At 46.5% G+C, this 14,545-nt stretch overlaps 1 protein-coding gene across 1 annotated transcript in view; it reads left to right on the top strand.

Moving 5' to 3' along the window:
- The window catches only part of EMILIN3 (elastin microfibril interfacer 3), a 140,383-nt gene that overhangs the window by 92,182 nt on the left and 33,656 nt on the right, over positions 1 to 14,545 (top strand). Inside the window, exon 3 of the mRNA XM_086932225.1 lies at positions 14,248 to 14,510. Within this exon, the coding sequence (XP_086788351.1) occupies positions 14,248 to 14,510 (263 nt within the window). The remainder of the gene's footprint in view (positions 1 to 14,247; positions 14,511 to 14,545) is intronic.

Here is a 14,545-nt window from a genome sequence, read left to right as displayed (position 1 = left end):
TTCAGACGAGAGCGTAAACCCCTGTTTACACTCGGGTCGTAATTACGACTTAAAAGGTATTTCAAGCATCTCATAATTATCAGATATGTTAAATTCCTCTAGCTTTGTTAAATTTCTGCATGTCAAACCGGCCAAAATTTAACAGGGGAAATGTGTATGGTATTTACCGTATTATGTGGATTTTGGTGAGTTAAAACTCCAAAATCCGTAAGTTATTCCCCAATAACTCGTAATAGGTGTAATTTATCGCACCTGATAAATAATGCGCCCCATGATATCATTATTTATCAGGTGTACTAAAAAAGACCTGTTCTTGTAAGCAGGTCCCTAAGAACGATAACCACCGGCTCTTAACAGTGGGAATAGTACATATGGGCTTGAAACCTGGCCCAGGAAGCCGCAGAACACTGGGACAGAAATGCAAGGGTCAAAACATCAGACGGAGAGACAAACATGCAGTGTGGTGGGACAGTAGGACCCAGCAGTGCTTAACTTGAGAAAAAAAAACTCAAACAGGCTCTTTTTCAACCCTTCTTTCTCCCTTTGTCGTTGTTTAACTATATTTCTGCTCTTTTATCCTTTTCAGCATTTCTAGCCCTCTTGCTCGGGGTCAAAGCCTGGTGATAAAACATCTGCCCATGTCCTCAACAATGTGTGTTGGAGCTCACCGCCTGCACCAATGAACATTGCTTGAGAGAGTGTGAACACCAGGACAGGGAGACCACAAACTGGGGTTAAACCCTTCATAACACCAGAGCCTCAAGACTTAAAACACTGGGAAACTGATTACACCCTCCTAGTCAGACTCTGGTCTGCAGGGAGCCCACAACCACGGATCCGGGCATTCTCCAACCTATCAGAATGCTAGGACGCGGAGGACACATAGAGTAATGACCCACCCTTGCTATTAATGCAAAATCCTTTCCCATCCTTATATTTACTCACTCTCCGCCTTCTCTATCCACCTCTTCATCTTTATGGCTAATCTGTCTCCTTCACTCTTCCTCCTGCACTTCTTCTCCCACACCACCTCTATTTCTCTGTCTGTCTTTCTCTCTCTCTGCTTATATCCCTCACTCTCTCTCTCTCTCACCCTCTCTCATTTTCCTGGAGCACAAGGTTAATTCTGTGAGTCAATATTTAGCTTGGGAATCTCACTTGAATCAAAAAGTCTCTGAAATGATCCAAATCCGGCTGAAATGGTTAATAGTGTTAAGTAAGACGAAGGGGGTTCTAAGGGTAGAATATCTTCAGATGCTCATATTAAAAAATATGAGGAAAACACGAAATTAAAATACAGAAAGATGTTTTTAAAATGCTAAGTTTTATCAGGTTAGCAGTCCAGTATAACGAAATAAAACTAAACAGTGTGAACTGAAATAAGTGACATTGTTATTAACATGAGGACGGTGAGGCTTCAGGGATGCGAGTACTGCTCTTTATCTGCCAAACCAGTTCACACAGAAAAAACAGAAGAAATTCCATACAAGTCTATTTTAGTTTTTGTTTCATCATTGATTTCTTCATTTAGATTTTTTCTCTTTGAACCATTTCAATCAAGTGACTGCTTTTTGCTGGAGCAAACATTTTGAATCTCCAAAGAGGTTGGCTTTGGAGGGGGGCACAACTGAAATAAATGCAGATAAAAATGTTTGTGAGGGTGGGGAAGTTTATCAAGGTAGGTGTGATCCCATGGAAGGCAGCTTTCTTGGTAGACGGATGGATAGGGCGCTAAAGAAAACTCTTGGGCCTGATTACGAGTTCCGAACCCGTGGTGGAGGTGCGGTAGTGGTCGGGGACCACTGCACCAGCGGTCCGACTGCCATATTACAACTACGGCGGTTGGACCGCAAGGGGACCGCCGCAACCACCAGGGCAAACCCTGGCGGTGGCATGGCGGTCAGAGGAACGCAATATGCTGGTTGTGCCTCTGCAGCACCGCCAAGCATATTACAAGTTTTCCTCAACCAATAGGATTTCATGACTGTGTGCACACCATGAAATTCTGGCGCTGAGGAAACAAATGGAGCCCTACAGGCCCCCTGTTGCCTCTGGGCCCGTAGGTGCATGCATTGGGGCAGATGGTGTGGCCCCCTGTGTGCGGGCACCCCCGTTCCTGCACAGCATGGACTTAACTGTCCATGCCGTGCAGGAGAGGGCTTTGGCGTTCCCACGGCGTTGCCTTTTCAAAGCACTGCCGTGGAAACGCTAAAGAACCACCCCCAGGTCCACAGGACAACAAGAAAACTCGTAATCTGGCGGGCGGCCTCCGGTCCAGTTTGGCTGTGGAAGTGGGGCAGTGACAAACTCAGAACCAGGCCCCACGTCAACAACCTCGAGTGAGGGTGAGCTGAGAGGTATGACTAAAGTTTCCCTTTAATCATGCTCATAAACTTTAGTGTGCTCTCAGTCTCGTCCTCCCCATCCCCACTCGCATTACCTTCCCTGCGTCACTAGCCTCCTCCCTTCGGCTCCATTAATGTCTGCTATATTCTCCCTTTCTCCTTCGTTTTCTGTTCCCCACCTTTCTTCTTTCTGAGCGCTCTCTAGTTTACTTGTTTCTGTTGTTTTCGCTCTACTACCATCTCTTCTTCTATCCCTTGGAGAAAAGAAGGCGCGGGAAAATTCCGTCTCTTTCACATCTCAGAAATGTCAAGAATGCGGTCGCCGGCACCTTGCACAGGCTCTTAACCCGGTCTCGCTGCGCCCTCTAGCGGCTGATATGTGTAAACGGTCAGACAGTCTCTGCAAGAACACTGTTTACCAAGTGCTTGGCCTAAATTCACAAAAGCTCACATTCTTTAAGCTTCTCCAGTGTCAGGAGCAAGTTTCTCGCCTAACCCGATCATTCTCTGGTTTCCGACACATGCAGGCACTGCCTTTACAATGCTGAAAGGCATCGCCTGGCAAGGTTCAGTTCCTACTCTTTTAGACCTCAATACTACCTTCTAAGAAAGGGCTAAGGAGCTCATTTAGAGAAAGGTGGGAGGGAGGATGGGGGCTTATCAGGAAATCAACCAAGTCTTAGTCAATGCACCATCCACCACCTAGTGGCAGGGGCGGCCTTAGGCATGTGCAAGCTGTGCACCTGCACTGGGCCACCAAACCCCAGGTGCCACCACGCCAATATATATCCTTAGTATAATAATCCTCTGAGGATAGATACATATTTGCGTGGCGGCCTCTGGCAGGGATTTGGTGACCTCGGGCTCTGTTCCACTTTCAAACACCCTGACCCTCCCCTCTTCACTGGCCTCCGTGCTCCGCCCTGCACGGACAGCCTCTTCTGGGGCCCCCTACCTACACTCCCTGCCCAGGGCCGCCATGAGCCTAGAGCCGCCCCTGCTAGTGGTTTCTCCCACCTGATTTGTCCGCGGGGCACCACTGGATTTTCATATCAGAGCCTCAGTTAACCCTCCCATCAGAAAGCCTTTAGCGGCAGCATGGCTGCCGGTATGGAGAGGGTTAACTGAATAGCATAGGAAGGCCCGTCTTATTTAAATCACAGGCTTTCGATACAGGACATTGTGGCCCAGTGTAAAGGGTTGGGGCCCTAGGCCCACAGACTGATTCATGCTGTCTGGAACTGGCGAGGTGCCAGGGCTCGAATTTGAACCACCAAAGCTTGTTTATTCAGCTGGTGTAGGCCTTCCTTTCAATGATTCAAGAAGGTATGCATTTGTCATATTTCAACATTTCAAAACATATTTACATTTTCATTCAATCCTCATAGGAAGAAACCTTCTTTAAGCTGTGGATACAGTTTAACCACTTTTTTTACACACATTACATACTTTCAATATATTCAAACAAAAAACAAATAAAAGAATTCACAAACGGTTACACTTTGACTTTTTCGTATGCGAAAAACAATCTGTGAATTATGTACACCTAAGCTTGTTCAGGTACATTTGTTCTTAAATACATTGCCCTATGCTATTATGCGTCTCTTTCCAACAGCCAGATAGCCGACGCGTTTCCAAACCCTTCTCTTAATCAATGGGGTTCTTCGTCAGGGCTGGGCTGTGTACCTGGTTAATGTTGGACGCTGTTTTCAGAACGGGGCATCAGATAAACTTGAGTTTTCACCACTACTTGTGTGTTTTTGCATCTAATTCTTCACTACCTCAGAGCGATCTTGTTTGGAAGACTACTGCGTATTCCGCGCTGATTGTTGTTTTGTGCGAGGTGCGGCGGGGGACCCAGGCGCTGCTACAATTATTTCGGCTGCTACAATTGTTTCCGATTGTGCGGGCGGGGATTCAAAGATGAGTTAGCATTCCTGCTCTGTTTCTTCAGAGGCCGTACTCGGGGGTCTGTCTGCCGCGTGACTCTCACTCCGTTTGTCAGTGTTCAAGGCGGGTTTCCTTCAGGCTTTGCTGCTTGGCTCTTTCTGCCATCAGTGGACTTCTTGGCAGCTCGTTGGGTGGCAGCCTTAAGCTTCCTGGGGTTCCCTGCATTGGGAACTATAGCCTCTCTCCCTTCTAATGAGAGCCAGCCCCTGGTGTCATGTGGTGCACTTTAAACACTACCTTGCTTCAGCATGTTAGCCCTCCACATGCTTCCTCCCACCCTTCAAACCACTAAGCAACGTCCCCTAGTCTATTTTCTGCTGTGATGCCTGCAGGCCATGTTCCCTTATTTTCCATTTTGAAATGGGACTACATAGCCCCGAAGCCAGTCGCATAGCTTCATGCCGGCTTCATTTGCATGCATGTTTCTTCCAAACTTTTATCCATTCTTTTAATATTCCACTTTTGACCATACTTTTTACTGATTCCTGGAAAATCCATACTCTATTTAATCCACAATCCACAACGCGGTATGTTGCCAATTTTCATTTTTCTGATATTCAAACTGTGCCGATCCGGGCCTGTTTGAAAGAATACGAATAGTGCAAAAAGTCTGTCACAAGCCATTTTATTTTCAGTAAAAATCCAATGCATTTCGGGCTGCCTCGTACCCTTCTTCGGGGGTCACTACAATTAATAACAATATAAAAAAAAAATTGTCATAATCTTTAATGAGTCCATGTGCTTGTTGTTGACGTGCTGTTTCCATGCTGCCTGCGACGAACTTGGAGGTTTTACGCCAGCCTTGTGGATCCCAAATATACTCTTCAAACTCATTAAAGATTATGACAATTTTAAAAAAAATAAGTACAAAATAGAAAAGGAATTACATTACACGCAGAAGGCACTCTGGGAAAGGTCGTTTTCTGAGAGAATAAGTTACGAAAAGGCGGGAAGCCCTGGGTGTTTTGAGCCAATCGGGAGGGAGAGTACAGGGGCGGAGGAAGTTAAGAGAGGGGGCGGGAATAGGTAACAGTTTACCATTGGAGAAATGAGGTGAAGATGGGATACTGTTAAATACAAGCAAGCCAGGTATGTAGAACAGTAGGAGGACACGATTGCTTTTAGAACAACAAGCGCGGGGGAGATAGGGTGAGATCTTGACCTTAAAGCCCGATAACGGCAACATAATATGAACTTTTAAGTCAAGGTAAAAAAAGCAATTTGCTTCAATTAAGGGGGATACTGTACAGAGTACAAAGGGTTCGAGTACGGATATGGTGAAGAGAGGGATAAACAACGTGACTATTTAGAATAGTTGACAGCTGGAATGGATAGGTGGGTGCATGTTGGTTAACATTCGCAGTAGATGGGATTGGCGCAGGACGAATGAGGAACACAGTGGGTGACAGGGTGAAATGAAGTACCATGAGGACATTTTTCTGATGAGATGTAATACCAATGTGACTATGCTGTAAATATATATTTATCTGTGATGAGGAGTGCTAATAATTAATTATAATTATATTGGTATTGATTGTAGTGACCCCCGAAGAAGGGCATGAGGCGGCCAGAAATGCATTGAGTTTTTACTGAAAATAAAATGGGTTGTGACGGACTTTTTGCACTATTCGTATTCTTTCAAAGAGGCCCGGATCGGCACAGTTTGAATATCAGAAAAATGAAAATTGGCAACATAACGCGTTGTGGATTGTGGATTAAATAGAGTGTGGATTTTTCAGGAATCAGTAAAAAGTATGGTTAAAAGTGGAATATTAAAAGAATGAATAAAAGTTTGGAAGAAACATGCACGCAAATGAAGCGGCATGAAGCTGTGCGACTGGCTTCGGGGCTATGTAGTCCAATTTCAAAATGACTTCTTGACTTTTGGCAGTGGGGCATGCCTATAACCAATCTTGCACCAAATGAACAAAGGAAAGATAAATATGGTGAATACAAAAATGAGGTTGAAGTAAAAGGTGTGCATCCCTTCATCTAGTACCCTTATTTTCCATGGCAGGTTGTGCCAGAGGGTACTGCCATTGCTGCAACTGGGGGCCCAGCAGTCTTCTAAGCTATGATGGCCTTTCCACTCAAAGGTGTCCTTGGCTTCTGATGTAACCACCATTGGCCAGTGGGTGGCACTGCAGACTATTCCCTCCTTCTAACGGCAGACCGTTTGGTGATGCTGCACCCCCACTCGCGGCACACCGCAAACACATGGCTTTTAACCTCAAAAGCACAGGAGCACAAGGAAGGTGTCCTTGTCTCCAGGAGGCATTCCATACGCACTATGTGAGCCTTTTATTGGGCAACACACCAGGTTTACACCCTGTTGGGCCCTCACCAATCATGGGGAGCTAGGCCCTCTGCTGCTGGCACATTGCAGCATGGCCTCAACAGGTTTCTCCCTTGCCCACTGCATCTCGACCACCAGCCGAGTGCTGGGCCCAATCCACTGCTGCCGGTCAAATGCTCCCCTCACCTGTGGGCAGAGCACTATCTCCAAACACTGCGTCCCAGACCAGGCACTCTGGCCTCACTGCAACACAGCAGATGAGGTTGCAGCGCCGCAGCCACTCCCTCTATTCTATGTAAGCCTCCTCTGACTCTGCAGGCATCATCGCTCCGGCAGAGCAAGGTGCAAAGTCCTCGCCAAAGGCTGCTATGGATGGCCTCCTTAACGCCCAGTAGCCATCTACGTCCGCCTGGCAGTCGGTGCGGGAGTGGGCCTTAGACTCTGCCCACATTTCCCTCATGACAAGCCGAGGTTGCTGCTAGCCTACATGCGGGGCAGTTCCCGCTCATTGCCAATGTAAAGGGTTGGGCCCTCGGCCCCATACACATATAAAAATGACACCGACTTCCATTCATGCTATTTGGAACTGGCCCAGGGTGCTGGCGCCAGGCCCCTTTTATTGGCAGGATCACATGTCCTGTGACATCTGTGATGGATGGGTGTGGGGTTATGGTGTAAGTCAGTCCTCTGGGGGAGGCTGGTATGAGGATACAGGTAGGAACACTAGAACAGTGGCCAGCCAGTCACTACAGCCCAGGACAAGAAAAAGTTAAGTATCCAGCGAGCAGTACACCACGCATCAGGGACACTGCTTTTGCTATTTCTCAAAACGTAACTTATATATCTACAACAGTGTGTTCAATGTTCTATCCCCCACAACAGATGCTCACAGTGACTTACCCAAGATTGCACAGAATTATCTTGCTCTAAAAAAGGCAGGATATGTAATACAATGTCTTCCTGAAATGTTATTTAAAGAACAAAACACATTGATAACTGCTGAAACATTTAATGGCGTACCTTTCTCAGAAATCCTTGAATCTCACATGATTTGGTAACTAGTCCAGGAGGTCCGCTTCCAAGCCTTATTGTCAAGATAATCAAAGATTATGTCAAATCCAGATAGTTGATAGGATGGAAATCGTACCATTCGGGAAAGAGCACTGATATCGTCCAGAGTGGACTATCCTATAAGGGTCTACTCCAGAACATTAATGGTAAACCGACAAACAAGGGAGAAGACAGAAAAATAATACCCCCAATGTGAACATTTCTCAAATTTTTCTAAGTAATGAGGAGAAACAAGCAAATCTGGTAGTCATTCAAGAAATAGCTCCCACTGATAAAATCTTGAAATTCTTACATTTCCTTTCCCCGTTTCTTCTCTCCAGCCTTCTTTCAGTGTTTCGTCTCTCTTTCTTTCTTTCTATTTGTCTTAATGTATTTTCCATCTAGTTTTCTTTATTTCTGTCCATCCTTTCTATATTGTTCAATCATCTGTATGTAATTTCATCAATTCATTCCGCTCTTTTTCATTCTTGCTTCCGTTCTCATCATCCATCCTTCCATCCATCTATCCATCCTTTCATCTGTCCATTCATTCATCCATCCATCCTTCTTTCTCCTGTCTTTGGCTTCCACACATCCTTCATTCTATCCATCCCTTCTTTTCCGTTTTCTTCCTTCCTTTTTACATCCATCCATCATTCCTCCTTCTTCAATCCATTCCGGCATCCATCCATCCATCCATGCTCTTCCCATCTTTCTTTTTATCTCTCCCCCTCTCTTCACCCCTCCATCCATTTTAGTACAAGAGGTCTTTTTAGTGAACTTCTTGGAGACCAGGGTCTTCAATCAAAGTTATAAGAGCCACAAATAACAAGTTAAATGGTTCATGTTACAAAGAATTGCCCCTTCACACCCACCCCGGTAAAGTTGATACATTTGGGGGTTTAATGCCGCCCCCACCTACAAAATACCCAGAAGTCTGCTGCAAAAACAATAAGAAAGTAGTCCAAGCAATGACACCTTTCAGCAACATACTGCTGTATTCAGTGCCTGTGTGTTTTTTCCATATTTTTATTAGGACCGAAAGTCTCAATGCATCCAAAAGGGACACAAAGACGCATTTTGTGCTAAAATATAGCGCCAAAAGCCGGTTTTGCATTTCACGTAATTTCAGATTTTTTGTGTGTAATTTTTCAGAAATTTGATGTAATTGCGCATAAGAAACTTACATGAATTTTGCGCACCCCTGGTTGAGACACCGAATGCTTTAGGCAGCACGCCCCAGGAGAGACTTCTGATAACAGTAGATCATTTACAGTGACGGAGAAAAGCTGTGGAATGCGTTTCTGCCGTCATAGCATTAAGAACAAAGCCTTCTGAGCTCTTTTCCACGTCCGCATGCAGAAAAGATTCACTTCTGTCAAGCTTGCAGAGCTCCAATGAATTGTAGTGCAACGCAAGTTAGAACTGGGGTCCCCTTGTAGCACAGGCATTAGGCTTTTGACGTATCCCTTGTGACCTTCCTGCTCTAGTTTCAACTGAAAATAGAACGATACAGAGTCGACACTTGGCATTGCTGTGGCTGTCCACCCCTTCACCTTTCATTGCTGTGGCTGCCCACTCTATCACCTTTCATTGCTGTGGCTGTCCACTCCTTCACCTTTCATTGCTGTGGCTGTCCACTCCATCACCTTTCATTGCTGTGGCTGTCCACTCCATCACCTTTCATTGATGTGGGTATCCACTCCTTCACCTTTCATTGCTGTGGCTGTCCACTCCTTCACTCTTCATTGCTGTGGATGTCCACTCCATCACCTTTCATTGATGTGGGTATCCACTCCTTCACCTTTCTTTGATGTGGGTATCCACTCCTTCACCTTTCATTGCTGTGGCTGTCCACTCCATCACCTTTCATTGCTGTGGCCGTCCATTCCTTCACTCTTCATTGCTGTGGCTGTCCACTCCATCACCTTTCATTGATGTGGGTATCCACTCCTTCACCTTTCATTGATGTGGGTATCCACTCCTTCACCTTTCATTGCTGTGGCTGTCCACTCCATCACCTTTCATTGCTGTGGCCGTCCATTCCTTCACGCTTCATTGCTGTGGCTGTCCACTCCATCACCTTTCATTGATGTGGGTATCCACTCCTTCACCTTTCATTGCTGTGGCTGTCCACTCCATCACCTTTCATTGCTGTGGCCGTCCATTCCTTCACTCTTCATTGCTGTGGCTCTCCACTCCTTCACCTTTCATTGATGTGGGTATCCACTCCTTCACCTTTCATTGCTGTGGCTGTCCACTCCTTCACCTTTCATTGATGTGGGTATCCACTCCTTCACCTTTCATTTCTGTGGCTGTCCACTACATCACCTTTCATTGCTGTGGCCGTCCATTCCTTCACTCTTCATTTCTGTGGCTGTCCACTCCTTCACCTTTCATTTCTGTGGCTGTCCACTCCATCACCTTTCATTGCTGTGGCCATCCATTCCTTCACCTCTTCATTGCTGTGGCTGTCCACTCCATCACCTTTCATTGATGTGGGTATCCACTCCATCACCTTTCATTGATGTGGGTATCCACTCCTTCACCTTTCATTGATGTGGGTATCCACTCCTTCACCTTTCATTGCTGTGGCTGTCCACTCCATCACCTTTCATTGCTGTGGCCGTCCATATCTTCACTCTTCATTGCTGTGGCTGTCCACTCCTTCACCTTTCATTGATGTGGGTATCCACTCCTTCACCTTTCATTGCTGTGGCTGTCCACTCCTTCACCTTTCATTTCTGTGGCTGTCCACTCCATCACTTTCATTTCTGTGGCTGTCCACCCCATCACCTTTCATTGCTGTGGCCGTCCATTCCTTCACTCTTCATTTCTGTGGCTGTCCACTCCTTCACCTTTCATTTCTGTGGCTGTCCACTCCAACACCCTTCATTGCTGTGGCAGCCCACTCCATCACCTTTCATTGCTGTGGCTGTCCACTCCATCACCTTTCATTGCTGTGGCCGTCCATTCCTTCACTCTTCATTGCTGTGGCTGTCCACTCCTTCACCTTTCATTTCTGTGGTTGTCCACTCCATCACCTTTCATTGCTGTGGCTGTCCACTCCATCACCTTTCATTGCTGTGGCTGTCCACTCCATCACCCTTCATTGCTGTGGCTGTCCACTCCATCACCCTTCATTGCTGTGGCTGTCCACCCTATCACCTTTCATTGCTGTGGCTGTCCACTCCTTCACTCTTCATTGCTGTGGCTCCCCACTCCATCACCTTTCATTGCTGTGGCTGTCCACTCCATCACCTTTCATTGCTGTGACCATTCACTCCTTCACTCTTCATTGCTGTGACTACCCACTCCTTCACCCTTCATTGTTGTGGCTGTCCACCCCTTCACCTTTCATTGCTGTGGCTGCCCACTCCATCACCTTTCATTGCTGTGGCTGTCCACTCCTTCACTCTTCATTGCTGTGGCTCCCCACTCCATCACCTTTCATTGCTGTGGCTGTCCACTCCATCACCTTTCATTGCTGTGGTTGTCCACTCCATCACCTTTCATTGCTGTGGCTGTCCACTCCATCACCTTTCATTGCTGTGGCTGTCCACTCCATCACCCTTCATTGCTGTGGCTGTCCACTCCATCACCCTTCATTGCTGTGGCTGTCCACCCTATCACCTTTCATTGCTGTGGCTGTCCACTCCTTCACTCTTCATTGCTGTGGCTCCCCACTCCATCACCTTTCATTGCTGTGGCTGTCCACTCCATCACCTTTCATTGCTGTGACCATTCACTCCTTCACTCTTCATTGCTGTGACTACCCACTCCTTCACCCTTCATTGTTGTGGCTGTCCACCCCTTCACCTTTCATTGCTGTGGCTGCCCACTCCATCACCTTTCATTGCTGTGGCTGTCCACTCCTTCACTCTTCATTGCTGTGGCTCCCCACTCCATCACCTTTCATTGCTGTGGCTGTCCACTCCATCACCTTTCATTGCTGTGACTGTCCACTCCTTCACTCTTCATCGCTGTGGCAGCCCACTCATTCACCCTTCATTGCAGTGACTGCCCACTCCTTCACCCTTTATTGCTGTGACTGCCCACTCCTTCACCCTTCTTTGTGGTCACACTGCCGTGGTCTATCATTGTGGTTGTCAATTGCTTTGGTTGTCCACCTCTGCAGCTACCCAACAAATCAGCTGTTCTCATCTGTCATCTCTCGCTTCACCACCCATGCCTCTGGCGGTCAACTCCTCAACTGTCCATGTGTGTCCATCTCTGTGGCTCTCAATCTCTGTGAATATCCATCTCTGCAGCTGTCCTTCTCTGCAGCTGTGCATGGCTGCAGCTACCTGTCTCTGTGCCGTCAAAGCAGCTGTCCATCTCTGTGGCTCTCCATTCCTGCGACTGCTGATTCCTGCAGCTGTACCCACTTGCAGCTGCCAATGTCGTTTACTGTTCACCCCAGCAGGCTATCCATGCATTTTACTGACCTGTGCTCCCTTGTGTCGGTCCATCCCATAAATTACTCATCCAGGTGCACGCCTCCGTGAGTGACTGTCCAAATGTGGGTCTCCCTGCCTTTGTGTATGTCCTTCCCAAACCTTTTCCCCACCTTTAGGTGTGCTCTCAATTCTCACATTAAACAACAGGTCGTCCCTGAGTTTCCTCATTCTAGCTCTTATCTCCCTACACTTCGTTTGTCCAGAACTTCTAAATTCGGAGATCCTTGCATACTTGACAGCTATTGTCTATGCCAGGGATGCATAACCATGTGTCTGGCATGAAATAAAGGGAGAATTACCGCTCTCTTCCGCATAGCTTATCTCTTAAATTCAGTATTCCAGTTTGCCAGGTGTTTGGAAGGAACACGCCCATCCACGCCAGAGGTACAAAAATGGCACCACGTCTGATGACTACGCTGATCACACCCAGCACCAGAACCATTCTTGCTATTTAAAACTAACCAGCAGAGCTCTGTTGGCTCTCCTTGAAAATAAGCCACAGGTTCGTTTACCTACCCGAACACTACAAGAGTCTATAGATACCTACTCTGGTCACTCATGTTGAAGCCTGCCCCATTCCTTCCCTTTTGCAGGCCAGTCTGGAGGATTGTGAGAGAGCGCAAACTGACCAAAATGTAGAAATGCATCACACTTACACGTAGTAAGCACAATTCATGAAGAGAAATGCCATGAGTGCTGATAGTAACTACATCTATATTCTGAAATTATGTAGTAAGATTTGGGACTTGGCTCCAAATGTCTGTCTGGAAGAGAAAAGGGGGTATTCAAGTATTAAAATAATGAATAGAAACTTGTTCTTGAAATGGACCAGACATGTAGGAGGGTTCCGGAATGTTTAAGGGGTATCAGCGGGCCGGAGAAGCGTCTGAGAAGCAAGGTCGACTCTAACCGCAGGGCCTCATCATGGAAACAGCCAGAAGCTACACCACGTGAGGGGCGTCTCACGAGGGGCGTCCGAAATGTTGATGTGTTTTTGTATTAGGGACAGCACCCCTGGGTGGAGTTGGAGCAGACGCCTGAGGACCCAAGAGAGAGCGGATGGGTAGGCAGAGAGGGGTCATGACTGGAGAACTATAGGTTTTCACCCAGAGTTCGAGAGTGGGTGACTTCCTTTGGGAGTCATTCACTGCTGACACCTTTTGATAGGTTGAGACTTGGTTAAGTAGGGATACCATCTAGTGCAGGGTAGGGAAAGCCTAACCTGTATTTTCCTTCCGCCTGTAATGAGCGATAGATTTCAATACGTGTCTATGCTAACGGCACTATTGTTTTTAGAACTGGTATTGATAGTTTCCGTTGTTCGTCTGAGGGCTTTCAGAGAACACGTGTATGTAGTTGGGCCCGTGTATTTGGTGAATCTCATCTTGAGATGCTTGTACTTACAACTTATAATAAACCTTTGAAAGCTAGAAGTTGTTTGTGATCCTTTGAAGCAGAGTCCTTTACTGGGGGAACTAACTTGGTAAAGATCCACTTTATTTCTCAATGACAGGCAATAAAGATTCAGTCGACCAGATCGGGGGTTTAGATCGATAGTGATAAGGTATTGATCAAAATCTCAGTCCCATCAATTGTCTGCACGTGGGATGAAGTTGACAGCAATGGGAATGTAAACCATGCTGAAGGAGAAGTAGGCATAGATTGATCTACATTAGAAGTAGAGAGAAAGGAATGTTGTATTTGTTAAAAATTTCCAGTTCAATAAAACACTGAGTGGGAGCAAGTAGGAGCTTTTTTTGGCAGTTGTAGAAAATACTGCTCTGAAATGACCACCATGAACACATATTTGCCATAGAAACAGATTTCACTTCCTCACACTTTGTTGTTTGCCATGGGTCGAGTGACTGGTCAGTGGTGTCACTTTGCCACCCAGTAGAATTTGTGGTGAACAGGAATCAACTGTGCATTCTGTTGCCTAGAATCCAAGTACACGCATTGGCAAACATCTCCTACCCTCACCATCTTGGGCCTAGTAGGCCTGCTAGTAGCAGCTCTTATGTTGCGTCAGGAGCCTGACATGTGAAGGTGCACAAGGCATTGCTGATGATTTAATGCTGCCTATGATTACAAGTACAATCGCTTTCTGTATTTTAAAGCATTAACTCTCCTTTTATCCTTCACACAGATATCGGACTCTTTTTCGACCAAAGTACAAGATTGGCTACAAGATAATCACCGAGTTGGAGTGGAGATGCTGTCCGGGGTTCTCAGGAGAAGGGTGTCATGACAATCCCACCCAACAACCAGGACTATTTCCCCACTTCCCTGGCCCCAAAGTACCACCAGGATCAAAGATGTTCCCAGGTGGCATGATACCTCCTGCGCACCCTAAGCCGCATCTTGACACATTCCCAGGAGGCCAAGTGCCATCAAAAAAGAGCAATTATGGTGAGCTACATCACTTTTAACTTTACCATCTCCCC

Source organism: Lissotriton vulgaris, chromosome 7 (genome assembly GCF_964263255.1).
Source record: "Lissotriton vulgaris chromosome 7, aLisVul1.2, whole genome shotgun sequence".
Taxonomy (NCBI): Eukaryota; Metazoa; Chordata; class Amphibia; order Caudata; family Salamandridae; genus Lissotriton; species Lissotriton vulgaris.
This window is presented reverse-complemented; position numbering and strand designations above follow the sequence as displayed.